At 39.0% G+C, this 20,999-nt stretch overlaps 2 protein-coding genes across 14 annotated transcripts in view; both read left to right on the top strand.

Moving 5' to 3' along the window:
- Nucleotides 1-7,172, top strand: part of pde4dip (phosphodiesterase 4D interacting protein) — a 96,419-nt gene extending 89,247 nt beyond the window's left edge. For 7 of the 8 annotated variants that reach the window (XM_082509666.1, XM_082509665.1, XM_082509664.1 and 4 more), the window contains 6 exons: nt 49-153; nt 589-776; nt 1,058-1,189; nt 2,006-2,144; nt 4,169-4,215; nt 5,312-7,172. In XM_082509666.1, coding sequence (XP_082365792.1) covers nt 49-153; nt 589-776; nt 1,058-1,189; nt 2,006-2,144; nt 4,169-4,215; nt 5,312-5,371 — 671 coding nt within the window. In that variant the 3' untranslated portion in view covers nt 5,372-7,172. The remainder of the gene's footprint in view (nt 1-48; nt 154-588; nt 777-1,057; nt 1,190-2,005; nt 2,145-4,168; nt 4,216-5,311) is intronic. The other variant, XM_082509661.1, reaches the window with a different exon arrangement.
- A 2,571-nt stretch (nt 7,173-9,743) lies between these two features.
- Nucleotides 9,744-20,999, top strand: part of mast2 (microtubule associated serine/threonine kinase 2) — a gene marked incomplete at its 5' end in the record, with an annotated part of 143,244 nt that continues 131,988 nt past the window's right edge. For 4 of the 6 annotated variants that reach the window (XM_082509671.1, XM_082509670.1, XM_082509669.1 and 1 more), the window contains one exon: nt 11,015-11,137. In XM_082509671.1, the coding sequence (XP_082365797.1) occupies nt 11,015-11,137 (123 nt within the window). Of the gene's footprint in view, nt 10,586-11,014; nt 11,138-20,999 lie in introns of those variants that run through there. The other 2 variants (XM_082509672.1, XM_082509675.1) reach the window with 2 other exon arrangements.

Here is a 20,999-nt window from a genome sequence, read left to right as displayed (position 1 = left end):
TTAACAAGGAAACTTTAAATCAGTACTGATGGGAATCTGTCTCCACAGATAGCGTTCCCTCTCCACCTGTGAGAGACACTGGACTTTTCAGTCCTTCCTCTCCTTTGCATGCTATGCAGAAACACACAGAAGAAACTGGAGCAACTGATCAGGGTGAGAGATTTCAAGCAGCACTTGCACTGTGACTATGCAATCCTACCCATAATAGTCATAACTTTAAGCATGAAAACATTATTCTGCGAGCTTTGTTCAGGTATCCCTCAGTGTGAATAATTTTACATGAAACCAGAAACTATTAGCAGTTGGCTATGGGGAACAATATCTCTGAGCAAAAAAGGAAATAACAGTAACCGTGTATGTTTGAGTCCACATCCACAATTCTTTCAAATAATAACTCCTTGCTTCATGTCACTGATAATGTGTGGTTATTGCACATCCTCCTGGCTTGAGCCTGGCTTAAGTTTGAACCTGTAACTTTAGGCATTTAAAGGTTCTTTTTTATGTGGGATTTCTGTACTCTTAAATCAAATAAGTGAATCCATAGAGAGAAGACTGCACTGGACACAGTTCTTTCGTTTTCCTTTCCAGCAGGCTCAACCCTGCATGGACATCGCACAGATGGCTGTTTTTATAACTGTCATGGCCACCATGCAGTGGGCCACATTGATGACTTCAAAGTTCTGCAGCAGCACATCCTCCAGGGAAGTGCGCTCCTCCTTAAGATGGAGACTGCTCTTTATTCTCTGAGCACCTCACAGGAGTTCTCCTTTCATCAGGTAAGAGCTCAAATCTCTTTTTATTCAATATAACTTGAGATTCATTTACTAAATTATGGTCCTCATAAAAGTCCAGAGCTGATAAGATAAAAATTATTAGTGCCTTGTAATGGGGGGTGGTCTCTGGAATGTGCTGTCAGGTCTGTAAATAACTTTTTCTCATAACAGAAGCGACGCGAACAAGTGCCGCAGCCCTGGCGAAAACCTCTCATACATAAATAGAAATAAATATATTCATAATTAATGCACATTATATTGACTTCATGCATTTTGTGTTCCAGCTTTCAGACTGGGGTTCTGTTCAGAAGCTGCTGCTGGACACTAAAACTCTGCAGCAGATACTGGATGAGGCTGAGTCTCTGCTTCGCGTGTTCTGGAGAGCAGCTCTGCCCAAATCTGAGGAAGTCCAACAGGTCAGAAAAGTATTTCCTGGTGTCACAGAGAAAATCTGATTTGGGATTGTAAAAACGAGAGACCAAAATCACTGTATTACTATTTTTTTTCTCGCCACGCATGATTTCTTTTCTCAGCATTAATACATAAATAGAGAAGTGGAAAAATATTTCTTGATAAAAGTATTTACTAAAATTGACTAAAATGTTCAGTTTAATGCAAGACAATGTGTTACAACAGGACCAGTGTAACACTGGATGAGGGCATTTGTATCACTGAAAAACTTAATTAAAAGCAGACTTTGACATATTACATTGCTGCTATAATATGTAATCAATTAGTGTTTTAAACCTATATAAAAAAAATATATATCTAATTTGCCACTTTTAGATCCAACTCCCATTAAATGTGAAGTTTATATAACAGAAACATTCAGCTCAAAATCATTTTTTTAAACGTCTGTCAGGGTTAAATGATCCTGCTCCTTTTCCTCAGGCTCTCAGAAAGAATCACACCACCCTACACAGAGTAAGTTTCACTACGTAAGCTTGTTGCTGATAGAAAAACATGAGGGTGATACAGTTGGCCCCTGTGAGGTGAACCCTGTTAGGTGCCTTTGCACATACTTTACTTAGAAGTAAAAGATTTATTAACTTTTCCCCAAAGATTAAAGGAGCTGGATATGAGTGAATAAACAGATTTTATGCAAAAATGTATCATTTACTGCAACTGCTGCACCTGCCTTTGTTATTTCAGGTTGTACTCGCATGTTCTGCACGTCAGTGTATGCATCTCCAAGAGCTTAGAGAGCCATCTACCTGTCTTTTGCTATTTAGGATCGGTCTCTGAGGGAGGAGGTCCTTTCTCTCCGTCTGAAGCTCTCAGAGCAAGAACAGGCTCTAAAGGACACAATGGAGAGAGTCAAGAGCTCCAGCGGCACCAAAGATAGCATGGAGCACTTTATAGTCAGCCAATGTGAGTACACATTTCCAAAAAACTCTAATAGCACATGTAAAACCATGTGTTAAGTGTAGAGAGGCTCTCGTCTCTTTTTATTGGCTACACTTGGTATGAACAGATTGTGGGCTTGTTCTATTGCTATTCTGTGGTCACAGCTAGAGTTGCATGCCAAAGCTGGCAATAAAAGGGGTATGGGAAACGATAAATTGTCTGGTACTTTCTCATTTCTAATAAAGCACTCAAGGTGCTTTTTACTACAAGCCTCGTTCACCCAGTCACACACACATTCATACAAGTTATTGTCAAAATTTTCTTTTTTAACAGAGAAAGGGATTTTCAGCACTGTGGCACGGTGGTTAGCACCGTTGCCGCACAGCAAGAAGGTCCTGAGTTCAATTCCACCATCAGGCCGGGGTCTTTCTGTGTGGAGTCTGCATGTTCTCCCCGTGTTTGCGTGGGTTCCCTCCGGGTACTCCGGCTTCCTCCCACCGTCCAAAGACATGCAGCTTGTGGGGATAGGTTAATTGGATAATCCAAATTGCCACTAGGTGTGAATGTGCGAGTGAATGTGAGTGTGAATGGTTGTCTGTCCCTGTGTGTTGGCCCTGCGACAGACTGGCGACCTGTCCAGGGTGTACCCCGCCTCTCGCCCTATGACAGCTGGGATAGGCTCCAGAGCCCCCCGCGACCCTGAAAAGGATAAGCGGAAGCGAATGGATGGATGGGATTTTCAACACAGCATTTCTAAATATACTTGGGGTTTTTTTTATAAAGCATACAAAATTTCTATTTATGCAGCACAAACTATTCCTGTCTAATAACGTCTTTCACCTATGCAGTGCTCAAAGCTTGTAAAATCAAGTTAAAACTGAGATCTATATACATGGTGTTTTCAAGAACTGGAGTGACAAGAGAGAGTTCAAAGAGAGGCACACGGTACAGAACAAGCCTGGTGGAGGTAGGAAGTGAAATTCAAAGAAAACTAGTGAGAGGTGTATCTAAAGATCCCTGAACAGCTGCCAAGATACCAGTGAATGACTTTACCCTTAAGCCCAAGGAAAACTCCAGGACAACCTGGAGAAAGATTATATATACTAGAAGCACATCCTGCTTATGATTGAAAAGGCGTACAACCCAAAAACACAATCCTTACAGTGAAACACGCAGGGGGCTGGAAACGGACTGTTTCTTATATAGTGTTTTTCTACTCCACCTGAGTACTAAAAGCACTTTACAAAACTTGCCTCATTCACACAAAGTTAGGATATTTGGCATGTACGTAGACTGAAGCAGCCAGGCATCGAACAACCAACCTTCCAATGGGTAGGTGACGTGGGAATATTGTCAGAATGTAAGAAATCATGAAGAAAGAAGCATATGTGAAGATTTTGAAAGAAAACCTCAAGCAGTCGGCAGAAAAACTCGATCTAGGTTGTCACTTTGTTTTCCAGTGAACATTATCGACTCGCCTGCACAAACTCCTGTTTTGAATATCACTGAAAACTGTGGGGTGTTGAAGACCAAGGTTAATGGCAAAAGACCATCAAATCTGGAGGAACTTGAGAAATTTGCTAAGATGATGTGTGTGAGACAACAAATGACTGTTATCCAGCAAAGGGATGCACATTTGACTATTAGCATCGAACACTTTAATAAATAATTTGGCTCCTGTGTCCAAAGTAAAATACTGTAAGCATCCATAATAAAACGAGAATGTTTGGAAAAGCTGTGTTTAAAAAAATCCTTCTCTATTTAACAGCACTTGGAAAATACTTTTAAATTGGGGATCAAACCACCAACCTTCTGATTAGTGATGATGTGCTGCACCTCCTGAGCCACAGGTGCCTCATATGGCAAGACTTTCTTGTTCATAGAGTCTGAACTGGAGCATTTACGAGAAGCCTGAGATTTTGACTCTGAGATTACTTTGTATTGTCAGTAATCATGTGTAATCATGGTCATGTGTAATGTTTTCACCGTTGTTACAGTTTGTGTCAGAAAAAGAAATGATGATGATTGTATGTTTTTGTTTTTTACAGTGTTGAGAACACGCGATGTCTTGAGAAAAGCCAAGACCAACTTACAGGTCAGTTCACTCGTTGCCTCATATTAATCCTGGTTTTGGTATCATTATCCACAATGAGTGTTGTATTCCCATAAGTAAGAACAACTAAGTGGGTGGATGATGACGTCCCTCACACTTTTGGTCATTAGAAAAAGATGTTTGTTTTCTTTACCTTTCCTCCTCTATCCTGTCTCCTACTGAGTGTCCTCAGGAGAATGAACTCAGGATTTCTTCCCTGCACCAAGCTCCTTTTCCCATTCCTCCTTCTCCTCCCTCACTCCTCTCCTCCTCTTATTCTTCCTCATCCTCATCCTCACAACTCTGGCCTGGTAAAGATACAGTCTGGCGTGTTGGGTGGTGAAGCTGCTTGCTTTTTGATTAAGAACCTACAGTATATATCAAAAATGTTTGCATGTAGCCAGTAAAGCCACTTAAATACTACATAATCATGCAGCATGTAAGGCTGACTGAGATACTACTAAACAGGTAAACAGCATACTTGTATGTAAAAGACTAAGCAAACACTAACACGTTGCTTTCCTTGCTAATGTTCGTCTTTCTTGCTAATCATCATTTGGACAAAAACGATAACTAGAAACGTCAGTTTGCTTACTAGAAAAGCAAATAGTGCAGTGAGACCATACTGACCAGTTTAAGAATGTGGCCTCTAGTCCTTACCCAGGATTACTATTTCTTTTGATTCTGTTATCAAGTAATAAGTGCAAAGAAATGCAATGTCTGGTGGAGATGAACCAAAAATATATATTTTTAAAACAGACATTTTTAACTGCAAAAGAGATTATTGGGCTTTATATGTGGTTACTGCTATACTTACTTTTATACACATACATTTTTTATGAACTCAAATTGATATAGATGTCTAATACCACTGGCTGAGCAATAGGTTGGTTTTGCTCTGTATATGTGCATTTTGAGGGGACAAAGGAAAACTGATAAACAGCAATCAGAAGCTGATACCGGTGTTAACAAAAAGAAATAGTAAAGTTACTTACAAGTGTAACATTTTAAATTATATACAACTTACATTTAACAGGTGGTGCATAAATAAGATCCACTCCATAGAAACCTCCTGGATCTCTTGTCAACTGTCTTTCAGGTGAAATCTCAGGCGGACGCTTCTGTGAGCTCAACATGTCTCCTGGTTGGAGTGTCATGAAGCCCCAAACTTCACCCTGTAGCTCTTCCTCCTCTCCTGCCCAGGGGTGGACTCACCACCAGCTCCCCCTGCAGGAAGTCTTCCTGTAGCTCAGAGTTCATCATCACTGCCATCTCCGGCTGTGTTATTTTATTATTTGTATCAATGGTATAATTTGTGCAGATGTTTGCAGGATTTTCCTGGAGGGAACTCAAAGGTTTTTTTGTTCATATGAGATAAGTCTCAGTTTGGCTGAAGCTTGTTTATGATTCATAGGTCTTTTTGCATTATTACTATTAAACCAAATTTAAATAAGAATAGAACTAAATTTAAAACAGTTTGAAAACTTTTAGATTCATCAGCAAATTAATCAGCAATTTCTGGAGGATGCCCTTGACTCACAGTTTAAAAGTGACAAATCAGGAAGGAGCTTCACCTTTGTTACTTCAGCAGGGATTTTAAAATGCAAAAAATGTGTTTAATGCCAGCAGGAAAAGGAAGAGTTAAAGAGCAAAATCCAAAGTGCTTCCTCTTAGCCTCTCTTGAGGCTCATGTTTGTAGTCAGTGTGTAGAATTACATGCATGTGGTGTGAGCGTTGTGATAAAACAAAGCCATACTCCCCAGAGGTAGTTATGTTTTAGTTTTGTCCTAATATCCTAATGAAAAAAGAACATAGAACCATCAAAAGACGTGCAGTCGGTCGTGTAGCTGGTAGATGATGTTTTTACTTTCAAGTAACACAGCAGCTTAGTGTCACTGATTCACCGTTCACCCTCCAACTTCACTTTTTCTGTTAGACATGGAAACAATCTTTCCTTTGTCTTTAGATAATTTAAAATGGGGGTCTGGCATCATCAACTTGCAGGCTTGATAAACCTTGTAAAAAAGATACTTGTGAGATACATTTTAATAAATGGTCCAGAAAGGATGACAGTTCATTTTTGTAACGATTAAAAAAAACAAAAAACATAGCATCTCTTTTTTTCTTCTTCGTCAACTTCTTTTTTTTTTCCCTTTTTTTTTAAAACAACAACTTTTTTTTCTATGTTTATTTTTTGTTTTTAGCTAAATTTGTCAGTATCTGTGTGTTTTAATGTTTTGTCACAGCGATATTTAAAAAAAGTAAACACGTCTCTGGAAGCGTTTCCTTTGGAAGAGGTTTTGTGACACTCACAGTTTATTTTATTTCATTGGCTCCTCTTGTGTTTATTATTATTATTATTGTTTAGTTTGTTTTCGTGACTTTTTTCTGTTTTGTAGGTCACCTGTTTTGTTTTGTGCATGAACTGTGGCTTTACTGCCCTCTAATACTTTTACTGAAAAATGGAAATTCTGGGGTTACTGTGCAATACATAGCTCTGTGTTTCTTTGCTTTTGTTTTTAAGCTTGAGTGTTAAAGTGCCATGTCAACGGTTTTAATTCTAAAACTGAACTGATTTAAGAAAATTATTTGTTAGATGAATGCATGTGACAATCAGTATGAAGCACTTTTATTGGCCCAGGCATTTTTAGCTATCTAAATCACATAAAACAGCACTATACTGTAGGAGTGTAGTTAAGAAGCAATAAAATGAACCAAAGTAGACAAAACAGTTTTGGACTGTTTTCCCTTAGAGGTCAAAGGTCAAACTTGGTTTGTTTTGTTTCTTTTAGTGTTAGAGCTGTTTTAGGAGCCACCCTTCATATATGTGCATATTAACGGTAGTATGTACATCAGAGAGAAGAGATGGTCTTTGGATGAAGGCCATTTGTATTTTTAAGACTTCTCTTTATTAAAATGTTTTGTGGTGAAGATCTTTCCAATAAAAGGGGACAAAAATATCTGTCATGTTTGTTGTTTTCTCACATTATACTACATGTTTTTTATTTTGTTCACCTTAAGCACAGCCTTGCAAATACAGTGAGGGTTTCTTTATACTGTACACTTCATAAACCGTGTTTAATCAGCGCTCAAATGCTGTTCAAAATAAAAACAAAACAGAATAACAATAGATGTACATGTGACTTACACAAAATTACAGAATACTTTCAAGTGTCACTAGCTTTTCTCTTTTTAGATCAACAATATTAAATGCTGATTATAAGATCAACAATAAGCAAGAAAAGCTATAAAAGCAGGAAATGCAAATACAAAATGAAAGCAGAGGCATAAAAATTTAAAGATTAAAATTTTAAAACTCTTAAATTAAAAAGTGATCATACATGTTAAATTAAAGAAGACATGATGCGCAGAAAATACGAGTTGTTTCCTGTTATGTTTTGAAATTTATGAATTATTTTATACTAAAGAGTAAGGGTAAACTCACTGGCCATTTCTTTAGTTACACTGAGTTGAACTCCATATTGGCTTTGTGACAAAGATTCAACAAGGCGCTGGAAACACTCTTTGGACTTTGTTGTCTATACTGACCATAATATGGAGTTGTGGTCAACTGAATGGGAAGCTGACAAATTTGCAGGCCAGCTACACATCCATAATGCAAATATCCAATTCTACTACACCCCAAACGTGTCTCGAATGGATTAAAACGCAATGACTTGGGAGGTCATTTGAGGAAAGTGATAGTAAAGTCAGTAAAGTAAAGAACCTTTCAAGACAAAAATCACATAGTGCTTCTCAAAATATCAGAGCATTAAAAAAGAAAAATGGGAAATTATCATGATCTCGTTGTCATATTTAAAATTCAGTTTGAGGTTATTTGAATGTGTTATCCTTCTGAATGCAGCCATCAGAAGATGGGTACACTATGATCAGAGAGGGATGGATATGGTTAGCAACAATACTCAGTCAGACATTTAGAGTAAATGATGCTGACATACAGTGTGCCAAGAAAATGTCCCCCACATTACACCACCAGTCTAAACTACTGGTACAAATAGGATGGATACTGGCATGCTTTTATTTTGTTTATGCCAGATAAACTAAATGAAAGCATCTGTATGCTGCAGCAGAGTTTGAGATCCATCAGCCCAGTCAATGTTATCCTACTCAGCACAGGATTGACAGCTGGTGCGGTCTTCTGCTGCTGCACAACCTGAACTTCGGCAAGTTGTCTTGACCATGACTGTAGGACTAAATGGACTGAGTTGCTGACGTGTGACGGGCTAATTAGATCTTTGCATTAATGAAACACTGAACAGGTGTACCTGGTGAAGTTTAACAGTGAAAGATAGAATAAGGCTACTGTGGGGATAAAAGAAAATCTGACTGTCATATATATGGCACAATTTACCAAAGTATTGCCATGTGGTTTAAATACAAGGATGTCAAAGTGACAAGAAAATTCCCTCTTTGGGAAAAAAGAGGATTTTATTAAACAACACGTGCGCCTAAAATACACACTAATTATTCATATTATTAGATAATAGAATATATATTGCTTAATATGTAAATGTTATATGCAGCTATATATGAAACATTAAAATATACATCACTTTATAAGCCTATCTGTTTATTTCACGGTCTCGTTAAACATACACACAGAAAACACATACGAAGCAGTTTAGTTGTTAATCAATAGGTGGCAGCAAACCACAACAAACCTCGTGGAATTGTTTCACAGCCCCAACACTACGAGGATGCAAAAGCAAGTCGGTATATGTAAAGGAATCAGTATAAGGTGTCTGATTCTGTGAGTGTGCTTTTAAATTTTAGAAAACAAAAAGTTAATTTCTTTCATGTGTCTGCATGGATTTTTTTTATAATCGTCATCATCTTTTTTTCCAAAATCAAGAAATCGTCTAGCAAGCGGAGGGTGTAGATGAGCTTGAAACCAGAGGTGTGAAGGGGATTAGGATTTCAAAATAAAACCTTTTGCACTTGCGCAAATTGCGAAAAATGACAGACATAATATAACGGCATATTGACTTCAGTATATTGCATTCAGGATAAACAAAAATATATTTTCTTCTTTTGAAATGGCAGTAGAGTATATTTGTCTTCTTTTACCACGACAGTTACCGATATCACATTGCATTGTCAGTGTTCAAATTTCACTCACATCAGGAAAATCCCAAATTATTATAATTATTATGTAAAAGAGATCAGTGGTTAGTGCCACTGGGAGCTTTGATCTCAGTGAGACTAACCTGGTTAAATTAATAAATACAATTTAATTATTATTATTATCGTTTTAAAATAAGAGAATGTTATCCCCATCTGGTTTATTTTCTATGACTACAAAGACGTCAAAGATTGAACACTCTGGGAGAGACAAAGAGGTTATCACTAATATTTATTTTTAATAGTCATTGCATTTTTATTATTTATATATTTATTTGTTTAGTAGTTAGTTAGATAGATAGGATTTGTTTTTGTTGTTTTTATTACATGTGGATTCCTGTCCTTTCTTGCATACTTTTATTTTGGTATTAATGGACCGGATGTTGTATTCCTGCTAACCTGACACCCCAGCAGTCGTGTCAGAGCCAGGAAACAAGCTGAGCTGTACCGTGTCGTTGCAGTTCAACAGCGAGGTTAACTCAGTGTTCGCAGAGATCAGCCTTTATGTGAGGATGGGCGAACACCGAGACATGATGTATGTCGCCTAAGAAGTCACCAGACAGAGACGGAAGACGTGGAGCTCTTGGGGAATCATCTGGAAGGGTGCCAGGGTGTCACGGTCTTTCTGGGCAGGTAGACGTTATCAGGCAGCCAGACTAGCCGCTCAGCTAGTGTTTCAGCGGCAAGACGCTAGCTTAAATCGGGTTGAATGAACTGTTGCCACAGACGGCACAAAAAAGCGCAGCACTGATAAATTTTTTCTAGAAATATAAAGCTATCCCTGTGAAAAGCGCACACTGCCCTTTTATTGTTTTCAAGGAGACACCGGTGGCTGCTCATGCAAGAAGGCTGATTGACAGCTTGTCACAACGGGTTTTCCAGATGTGGAGTCAGCACAAGAAGTGTAGCCGGGCTCTGAGTCGGGAATGGCTGGCCGGAGCAAACTCATAGGTGGAATCGCAAGTCAACAAACTGCAACAGCAAGCCATGCATTTCAGTTTGGCGCTGAGGTGTCCCTGAAAACCACAGCAGCCGACCTGACACGTTGTTCTAGCCAGCTAAGTGAAGTTACCGAGAGGATACTGGAAACTGCACAGGCAAGCGGGTGAAGTGGTGCAATCCGGCGCGCGATAGGACTGTTCCTACAGTCAGTATGAAGAGGACGGAGAATAAAAACAAAAGGAAACTCTGCAGTATGGAGCAGCACAGTGGAGGAGAGGAGAAAGATGCGGTGAGTAGTAAAAGCCTTTCGATACTCCTTGCTATGTCAGGAGGACGTGTCTCGTTCCCTTGTGAGTTCATGAGCCCACAGAAATCGCTAGAAACCCCTTAAACAGCGACGTCCTTTGCTTTCGGTACCTTTATGCAAAACCGTTTTTCTTAGTAGTTCTGCAATGTAGACCTTTTTCCAGAACTTTCCTAATAACTATGTTTTTTGGCTTAGATGAGTTAATATATGCCATCATAATTAGTTGCTATTGCTAGTAGTTATAAAACTGTCTGTAAGCATGTAGTCACACAGCAGTGAGGTTGTGTGAAAAATGAAGCAGTCAATATAGAATAAACAAGCAGTTATGATGTCCGTCTGTTTCATCAGCTACTACTAATGAACAGTTAATCCTCTCAGGAAATATACGCTTTCAGTAAAACATGTACACAGATGCTCTGTCCCTGCAGCTCTACATGTTTGAAAGACTCATTCCCTAATGGAGAAAAGGGACCTAATTCAGGAGCTTCACAGTTTTTGCTCAGTCAGTGTGGATGCTGGCTGTTTCCTACTATGGTAGGTTGTATACATTCTTTGGTTTGTCAGACGAAGGCATGTAGTCTGGAGTCCTGAAGAAGACTAAAGTGTGCTCTAGCAGTAAATCTGCGCTTTGTCAAAGAGTATGGATTTTGGATTTGTTGTAATTTATCAGTAAGTAGAAGTAATCCACCACCAACTAACACCAAGTTATCCATAGTGGGCTCATTACTTGGTGTTATTTGGCCTTGTGCTAATCTATTCAGTGCCCAATTTGTTCAACATGTAGTTATAATGCCAGTCTGGGATACCTGGGAAACCTAAAGCTTAAGAACAAATGCATCAGAACTGGAGGTCAGAGGGGCTTTGAGCTGTGCCATCAAACTGGTAATTTCATTTCAGGTATTTTTTATTAGTAGTATGTTTTTTTTAGTCCAGTTATTTGATATAAGTGATATTGGGGGAGGGTTCATCCCTCCCATAAAGTTATTGATTCTACATATATAAAGTCTGAAACTCTGTGCATTTGCACATTTAGAGGGTTAAGAGGCTTAAGCACAAAATAAACGACTGTCTGCCACATATATCTACTTTAACCAGTTATTAGCTGTTGGTGGAATATGCTCTTCTAGAAGCCATGCATCAGTATATTGGTTTAAAAACAGGTATAGGCCAGTATTGATTGCTATCGCAGTACCATATGTCTAAGTATTTTAATAATATTCAACTGGCTAAATGTTCAAAATGTTTTGTGAAGTCCTGAAAGATTTTACAACATTTTCCGTAAAGACTTTTTGAAGTAAGAAGTATGAGAAGCTGAGCACCGGCTATCATCCTAGCATATCTGTTATAGTAAATATTGATTTGCACCCACAATTTTACAGTCAGATTTGTTGCATGCCCCCTTTGGTGGCTACTTTACCTCACTAAACCAATAATTAAAATATTTAAGACTTTATTGATATGGGCAAGCCATTACAGAGGACATCATATTTGAGTCCGTAATAACTCATTGTTGCGTGGTAATACTGTACAGTGCAATTCCTGATAGAATTCAGTAAAAGTTTATTTTAATGCTGCTAGGAATTGAAATCACTTGCAGCTTGTGTGTAATACTGTTCAGGAGCCATACTAAGGCAGTTTTATATTTTATTTGTCTTTGTTTGTAAAAACTATAAAGATAGCCCTCTAATAAGATCCTCTGTCCAAAGATGAAGTCATCGGTGGAGCTCCAAATGTTTCCCAAAACCGGCCTAAAAGAGGAAATGTCTTCTTTGCAGGCAGTTTAGATTCAGGGGAAGGATTCGGTTTTGGGGAAGTTTGAGGGAGTGAGCTTTATATTTGTATCATGGGAAGAAAGACAGATGTTTTTTTGCTACCACAGTTTTATTTGTTCTTGTGTGAACCGTGACGAAGTGAAGGAGCAGACAGGGCGTTTTCATGTTAAGTGACTTATCTGCCTATTTGCTTACATTGTGGAAGGCTGTGAATCATGTGCTATATTACTTCATGGTTGGCTGTTCTTATTTTCTTGCAAATGTGTATAATTGGGGTTTCGGTAAGATGTGTGACAAAAACTTACTTCTGACAAAGCAAAGAGATGTCCTCGGAGAAAAGCTGCACATGCTAGAGGTCAGAGCTGTGCTTGGATTTCCGTTTTTGCTTGATGATGATTTCTACATGTTCATTTAAAAATAACAGCCAGTTGCCGTCTTGTAAAGAAAACCCACACAAATAAGTGGTTTTTATGCTTATCGTCCTTACTTTATGAGAAACAGATCATCAGATCATACAGTTGCTCCTGGAGAATCACTCGTCACTGATGTCTTCACTTACACACTGTCCTTGTTACAATAAAACCCCCACAAAATAACCAACATTTCACACAGTCAGAGGATGGATGTCATTTTCTAACTTCAGCGTGAATTTCAATATGTTGCCAGGGACAGCGGATAAACACATACAAACACCCACTGGAGTGTTGTAATGTGGGACCTGCATACTGACAGTTGGAAGAAGAATGCTTGTTTTTACGGTGGTGACTGCAAACAGTCACCACCGTAAAAACAAACAGGACATTATTACATCATGAAAGTCAGACATTCTGCAAGGTGTAATCAAACTCCTCCTTTATCTTTTAAACAAATTCAAAATAGGGTTAAATGTAAATGCCATTGAACATTGAATGTAAAAAAATGGAGAAATGGTAGCTTTCCTTTTTATAATGGATATTTTTGGAACTTTCCAACATGGTGTGAGCAGTGCTGGGCGATAAAATGATCACAATATTTTATAGAGGGGGGAAAATTTCAATGCCGATGATGAATGTAGGCTTTAATATTTGATGAGACAAACAATAATTTGGTTTCAGGCAGTATGTAAGGTTGGTGTAACGCTGGTCTTCTGAGAGAAAAAAATGACAATAACCAGGATGTCCTGATGAGTAAAGCCAAGAAGGAAAATGTATCCGCCGTTCAGGAAGAGATAATACCAAAGAAAGGTCACACATCATCAAAAGTGTGGAAGTGGTCAGTTTTCTATGATTAGACCAAGCACAGATAAAGACAGGTTGCAAGATATAGTGGCGACAGGTCCCAACAAAATCCAGTAACATGACACACTTCTTTAAAAAATATCAAAAGTATGCAAAAGAATGTGAATCTTCCAGGGCTGGAAAGCGTCGTGTTCTGGGCACGCATGAGCTTCAGCCTCGCAGTCTTGATTATTGGTCCTGAGGAAAGGGAGGGTCACAGACCATCTGCTGTGACAGACCAGAGAAGCACCTTGGTAAGGTCTTCCTTTGTCTCTCGTCAGCTTCTTCGTAGACATCAAAAACTGGATGTCAACCAATTTTCTCAAACTGAGCAATAATAAAACTGAACTGTGGTTGTGGTTCCCAGGTCACAGCCAGGAAAAGTGGCCAATCTGGACCTCTATCTCACCTTTTCCACAACTTTGGTGTCATCCTGGGCTTCCTCCACTCTCCTTACTACATATTAAATCCATCTCTAAAAGTGCCACCCAAATATGTCCAAGCTCTGGCTAGTGCTCCCTGACTCTTCAGCTGAAACCATCATTGATAGCTTCAGTACTTCCCACCTGGGCTACTGTAACATTTTCCTGCTTGGTCTGTTTATCAAAGCCTTGGACACAGTGCAGTATGTTCAGAACTCAGCTGCCGGAGTTCTTACCTAAACACATCACCCTAACACTTACGTGCTGGAGTTTGGCGATGATGACGGCTAAGCTACCAGTCGAGTTCCGTATCTCTTATCGAATCCATCTCCTCATTTACAAATCCCAACATGCTTTTGCTCCTCAGCATTTTTCTGATCTTCTCTTCTAGACCTCATGTTTTCTTCTGCATTCTGCAGATAAAGGCGTAGTCTGCACTTCTCACGCCAGTCTTTTAGGGAAAGAGGCTTCAGTGCTACTGCACCATCTCTCTGGAACAGGCTCCATCCCTGAGTATTTTCAACAGACAGTTCAAATGCCACCTGTTCACTGAGGCCTTTGAGCTCTGACTTTTGTGTAAAGCGACCTTAGATTTCTTGAAAGGGTATTTAAATATGATTTGTTTTTGTTGCAAATAATATTATTATGTTTTAAATTAATTAATAACTTTTTCCCCACAGCCAAAACATTGCAGCTATATGTGATGGAGTTCATAGCTCTCATAGATTGCAGAGAAAACATTTCTTCTTTCTCTGCTAGCTGAAAGAGAGATGAAAGGATAAGCTGTAATATCTTCTCACTTAAGACACCATGTTGTTGCTCCTTGCTTAAGCCCTGACATGATCAAGCTAATTAGGGCAGACTTGAGGTAGACTGAAATCTACAGCAGCTTAAATGTGTACTCTACAGTGTTAATAGGAGTGGCTGGGAACAGGGAGTTTTGTTATTTCACTAACTTCACTTTCACTTCATTTCTAAGCTATAAAATGCACATTGTAGCTCCTTAATTCTTTGTAATCTGTTATCTGTCCATCAGTTTGATGAAGTTTACTTTTGAAAACCATTGCACTAAACATCTAGCACTACCAACATTTTTTTTCTATCATATGACCATGTAGCTAATGTTTAGAACATTTCTTCTTCTGAGAGAATGGATTTCTTTCCATAGTGTCCAGCCCCATGCTCACTATAATGTCCATCCTTCGCTACTGATAATGCTGAAAGAAGTCAAACCGCTTCCAGCCTCATCAACTTCGTCTGTTCCTAGCTCTACAAATTGTCAACGGTAACAGTAGCTGTTAACATCTCCGGTTCATTGGATGTGCTTAGGGTACTCATTAAATCTCCTCCCCTCCCTTTCACTGATACGGGAGAGTGATTTCCTTCCCAGCCTTTAACCACTTATGGGTTAGGTGCAGCTGAGGAGCCATTGAGCCAGAACGACCTTTGGGACTCCAGCTGATAGTTCTCCCTGCATTGCAGATGCCAGGGGGCAGACTGATAGAGCCCAAATGGTTTATGTGCCATTTTAGAATGCCTAGAAGCGCACTAATGGGAAGGCGCAGATGCAGTAGGATGATTGACATTAATTATAAAGCCCTCATTAACGAGAATTATGGCTGAGGTGAGCCCTATCGATGACTATACAAAAATCTCACGTATTAGTGTACAGGTTTAGTTATTGTGGTAATCTGCAATGAGTAGGAAGGAGAAATCTCAAAAAGTGACAAATGACACAAGTCAAAGCATTTGTTTGTTTCCCTTTGTTAATATTCAGTGTGTTTGTGGTTATCTGTTTACCGTTCTCAAATTATATTTTGTTAAGTCTCCTCCTTTAGATTAAACTTTGGGCTGTTAAATTGTGAAAATGCCAGCACAACACTCTTACTAGGGAAAATCCATCATCTGCTCCAGCTTAATGTCTTATAATGTTACCCCCCCCCCCCCCCCCCCGAACCTGAGTGATGTTGATCTCACACTGATCTGGACTGCACATTGCTTTGCTGTCTTTGCTATTGACCACCTCGTTTAAACTTTGCTTTTTCTATCCTGTCCCTGAAAATGGGCACAACTCTGTGCATTGAACAAAAGCCTGCATTATGCTTGCTGTTGTAGTATTTTCAAATTTGACACAATTTAATATTAAACATTGTTAAAGAGTTTTCCTTGTGGAAGTTGTTCTGTCATGTTTAGTGTTTAGGAAATTTTCAATAGAAGTTTTTAGTGTGTGAAAATTTACTAGCATTAAACCAATAAATTTGAACCTATTATGATATAACATTGCTCTTTATTAATATATAACTAACTAACTAAGGAAAACAATGAACACTTACAGTGTTTCTCTAGGCATTTATTTTCCATTTTGAGTTGTTAATAGAAGTGAATGTATACTCAAGAGCATCAAGTCGCATTAACCTAATTCACAGGAAACGACAAATGGCTGTGCCTCCTGTAGGCACTCATTCATAACAGTCACCTCAAAGCACTAGGTAGTATAAGGTGAGCACTCCAGCAGAGAATGTCATGACATTTTTTTAAACCAACTTGGAAACCGATATTTTCTTAAGTGGAGCGATATCAAGTTGAACAAGTAACATGCTATTCAACTATCATAATTGCCCGAGTTTAGATTTTCTTCTCTATAGTTTTTTTGTGTACAATAATTGGGATCATGTGTCCATGTAAAAGCAGGCACATACATAATCATTTGTCATAACTGCCACTTAATTTGACACAATCCACCTGACAGTGAGACAAGGTACAGAGGCAGCTCGAGGGCCACCACAATAGTGGCCTTGCCAGGGAGCTAGCTAATGGAGGAAAAACAGGAGATGGAAAGGGCTTACAACTGGCAGCTTTTGAACTTTCATAGCAGAAGTGTGGAAAAATTATGAGTAACTTTAAATATTTTTTTCAACAGCTGGATGGATGAATGAGTAGGAGTCTTTTTCCCCAAAATTGTAGATAACACAGTGTTGTCCACTGAGGAGGAGAACACTCACACACACACACAGGACATCTCATTGACATAATGCTTTCCCTTGCCGCTTAGCCTAACCCTAACCATCAAAGATGAATGCCTAAACCTAACCCTTACCCTATACCTAACTATAACCTAATTGTAACCCTGACACTAACACAACATTTTGAGCCTCAAAAATGCCTTCAAACTCGTGGGGACAGGCCTTTCGTCCCCATAAGTGACTTTTGATCCCCACAAATAAGGTAGCAGGCCAATTTCTCTGTCCTCACAAAGATGTATAAACATGTACGCGCACGCACGCACGCACGCACGCACGCACACACACACACACACACACACATCAAAAAGCTAAAGTATTCTGCAGGATCTCTAAGTGAGAGAAAGAGCAGAACAGGGAAATGTGTGTATGAACTCTACCATCAACCTTCCCCGTTCTTACTCAGTGAAATGAGGTCAACCAATCAACAGCCCCAACCCCCACCTCTTGGTGTTTGACAGGTGTTTGTCGCTTGCATGACTTACATGACTTCTTTTCCTCGAAAACGAGGTTGAGGATCAGTGATTGCAGAGGAGTGTCTGCAATCACTGATTGCAGAGTGTCCTTCGCTTGCATTCAAGTGGGCGTTACAGATTTTACAGCATGCTGTGGTTTAAATCAAACAGTGTGTGTGTGGGCCATCTTGATATATGAATGTTTTTTGGAAGTGACTGAGGGTGGCCATCCCTGTTGTGATTGGGTGATATTAACCTTTGGGCCTTGGCCAGCAAGGCGATTCCAGAAAAACATCCTGCTTCCTTGCCAGCTAACTATAGGAACACAAACACAACAATGAGGTCTGAAACAATCATAAGACAAGAAGGTTTGACAGACAGTCGAATTATGTAACTGCAAAAGTTACATTTTATGTTCTGTCTTGTCAGTCAAAGTAAAGACATTTTTTATTATGCCTGTGTGCCACATTCACTGGAAAGATCTGCAAGATGTAAACTTGAACTTAGGCCCGGTTAGCTTGCAACCAATTGTTGAATTATATATACATATGGGAAATTAAAAAATGGCAGCAATCGGCTGTTTCTCCAGTCTCCAATTCACCTCCCTTAACCACAGGAAGTGGGAACATCAGTGAGTCAGTGGCATTATTCAGAGCTGCTCTGTCGGAAAAACTACAAAATGATTACAAGCATTCATATCAGCATAAATTGGACTAATTACAATCTTTACTGAAACGGCTCTGATCTCATTTTATAGCAGTGCTGATAACTCTGGTTAGGCAGTAATGAGACCTCACTGTCTGATTCCCAGACAGCGTTTGAACATTAACCTCAATTCTTTCACAATCGCTTTTGGCAAATATTATTTTCAACAGAAACAAGCTGGACTTGCTACTGAGCCCTCAGAGCAAGAACACACCCACGATTAAAGCTTTCACGTTTAAATATCAGTTTAATCCACCAAAAATTAAATTGGTGAGCTGTGAGCAGTAGCCCAGGGGATTAGTGTTCTGATAGGTCGTATCGCTACATGTCTCAGGCCTGTAAATAGTGACTCATGTGAACTGATGATCAGTCATATCAGGTGTAGAGCCCTGTGCTCTGATGCAACGTTTGCTGCTCCAGAAAACAGGCCTGTAATGGTGTAGCCATGGTGGTGAAGCTCCAGGCCCAGGTCAGTGGCTCAAAGTTTTACTGGCCCATGTATAGTTTAACTGGCCTACTATTTTTATATATTTTTTAATATCAATACAACTTAATGAGTATAAATATTTTTGCACTGGTAGGAGATTTGATGTGAATTGAGGTAAAAATAATTCCACTTTATTAAAATTGAGCTTTCAGTTTACCTCCCACTGACACTTTCCTGTTAAACATACAAGTCCTTGGCTCTCTGCTGGGTGATATTTCCAACAGAACCTCACATCAGTCCACATAAACCTAAGCTCTCTTACCTGAGGACCTTTAGTAAATTTAACATTTGCACAGCACTGGTTCTCATGATTCCTGAGTCTTATTTTACTAAACAGCATGGAGTCCTAGTCACTGAAAGAGCAAACTCGTATCTATCATAATGATAAAAATAAATCATTGAAGCATTTTTGGAACATTTTGCCATATTTCAATAATTGCTCAGTAGTTATTCTGTAGATTAGAAGTAATGCAGGTCGTTAATTTCAGTTTAACAAACTTGGGATGTTCTGTGTGAATGCAGTGCAAGAAACAGACATGCGATGGATATTTCCTTGGTAATACCAGTCCAGTGTAATAAAGCCCTGTTTGCCTGGGATTAGTTTGAGTTGAATTTAAAACTAATCCTCTGGGAATTCCATCTGTGGTCAGCTGCAGGCCTAAAATGAATCTTAATAGACTTCTACAAAGATTGTTCCTGTTGAAAGGTAGCCCAATGTTCCTTACGTAGTCCTGCCATGGATGTTCTCCATCATATCATCTTTTGAAATTTTATTCTTCAATTAATATGTCTTCATGCTCCGCAGCCAGACATGCTCTTTGACATATGTGGACAAAATGCTGTCTAACTTCCATTTAAAATTGCCAACACCACCCTCTTGTGCACATGAAAACACTGAAATATGGAAGCTAGTTTTTGATGGAATTTGTAGTTTACAAATTAGAAATGGCAGATTTGGGATTAAGATCACTGACCACCGCAGTCGTAGCAACATACCAAAGTCCCCAAGTAATCCTGGTCCCTTGTAAATAGAAGGGTAGTTGCTGCATTGCAAAAATTCCTAGTGCCATTGTTATTAATTATTTCTTGCACTAATATATGATACAGTGATTTTTAAAAGATTCAAACATTGTAAATATTACAGCCAAATCTGAGATTCATTAACTGTGTCGTCATACCTTTACTATTTATTGTCCATTAGTTATGTTGCCATGTCATTTGATACATTTAGTTCAGAGTGCCAGATGTGCTTTTCAAATTGTAATTAAATTGCTCATTTTTTGGCTATGATCCACTCTGATGATGAGTCTGGTGATCGTCTTGTCGTGACATGCATCAGCACAATAACATGTTGGCTTCCGTTAAAAAGGCTGTTTTGCATGCAGTATACTTCCTAATCTGTACTGTCCTTTGCATCCCATGTTTGTGCTGCAGAAAGATGATGGTAAACTTTTATTAGTGCCAGAGCATCAAAAACCTGGCAGCCCTGCACAATTCGTGTTGCTTTTATTAGTAGAGTGATCGCATAAAAAGTCTGCCAGCTGACAAAGCATCAACTCGTGTGTGGCAATGACCCAAGTAAATGCAGCTTCTGAATGGTTCAGTATTCTGAGAGATCACTGCTTCCATGAATCTCCTGCTGCTCAAGAAAACTGCAGCCCAAATCTGATGCAGTATGCTTTCTTATGGTGCCACATGTGCATGAACACACATGTTGCAAAAATGGGCGTATGCGCACACATACCCATATACCCACATACCCACATTACACATATGTGTTTTTTCTTTTATTTGTAAGTGATTTGCAACTGTATTATATTGAAAGATCTAAATGTTGGCTCAGCCTCCGTGTAGGAAGGTATGAAACGTTAGGGCTGAGATCAGGGCTACTTGATAAGACACACACTACTCAGCAGCTGTGAGACCCCTCCTTATTTCCCCTGCTGCATTTTGCATACAGGCAGGTTTTGTCACTTACTGTGAGAGGAAAACATCTTTTGACCAGTATGTTGACAATTTTCCCGATGCCTTTCTTGCTCATTGTGTTTGACATTTCTGCGCTAATATAATAAGCAATTACTTTGTTGATTTTAGTGCGTCTTTGTGAGGTTTTTTTTTGATACCTTGGTTTCTGGTGGTGTACAGGCTTGTCTCACATTCATAAACTATATTTGATTAACTATATCAGCCACTATACAGTTTTTCTTCATGCGTTCATCATATACTGTAGCTAATTATGTGTTTTCAGGTGTTTGAATAATCTAAAAATTATCTGTAGC

This window comes from Aulonocara stuartgranti (genome assembly GCF_965226115.1).
Source record: "Aulonocara stuartgranti genome assembly, chromosome: 17".
NCBI classification, from domain to species: Eukaryota; Metazoa; Chordata; class Actinopteri; order Cichliformes; family Cichlidae; genus Aulonocara; species Aulonocara stuartgranti.
This window is presented reverse-complemented; position numbering and strand designations above follow the sequence as displayed.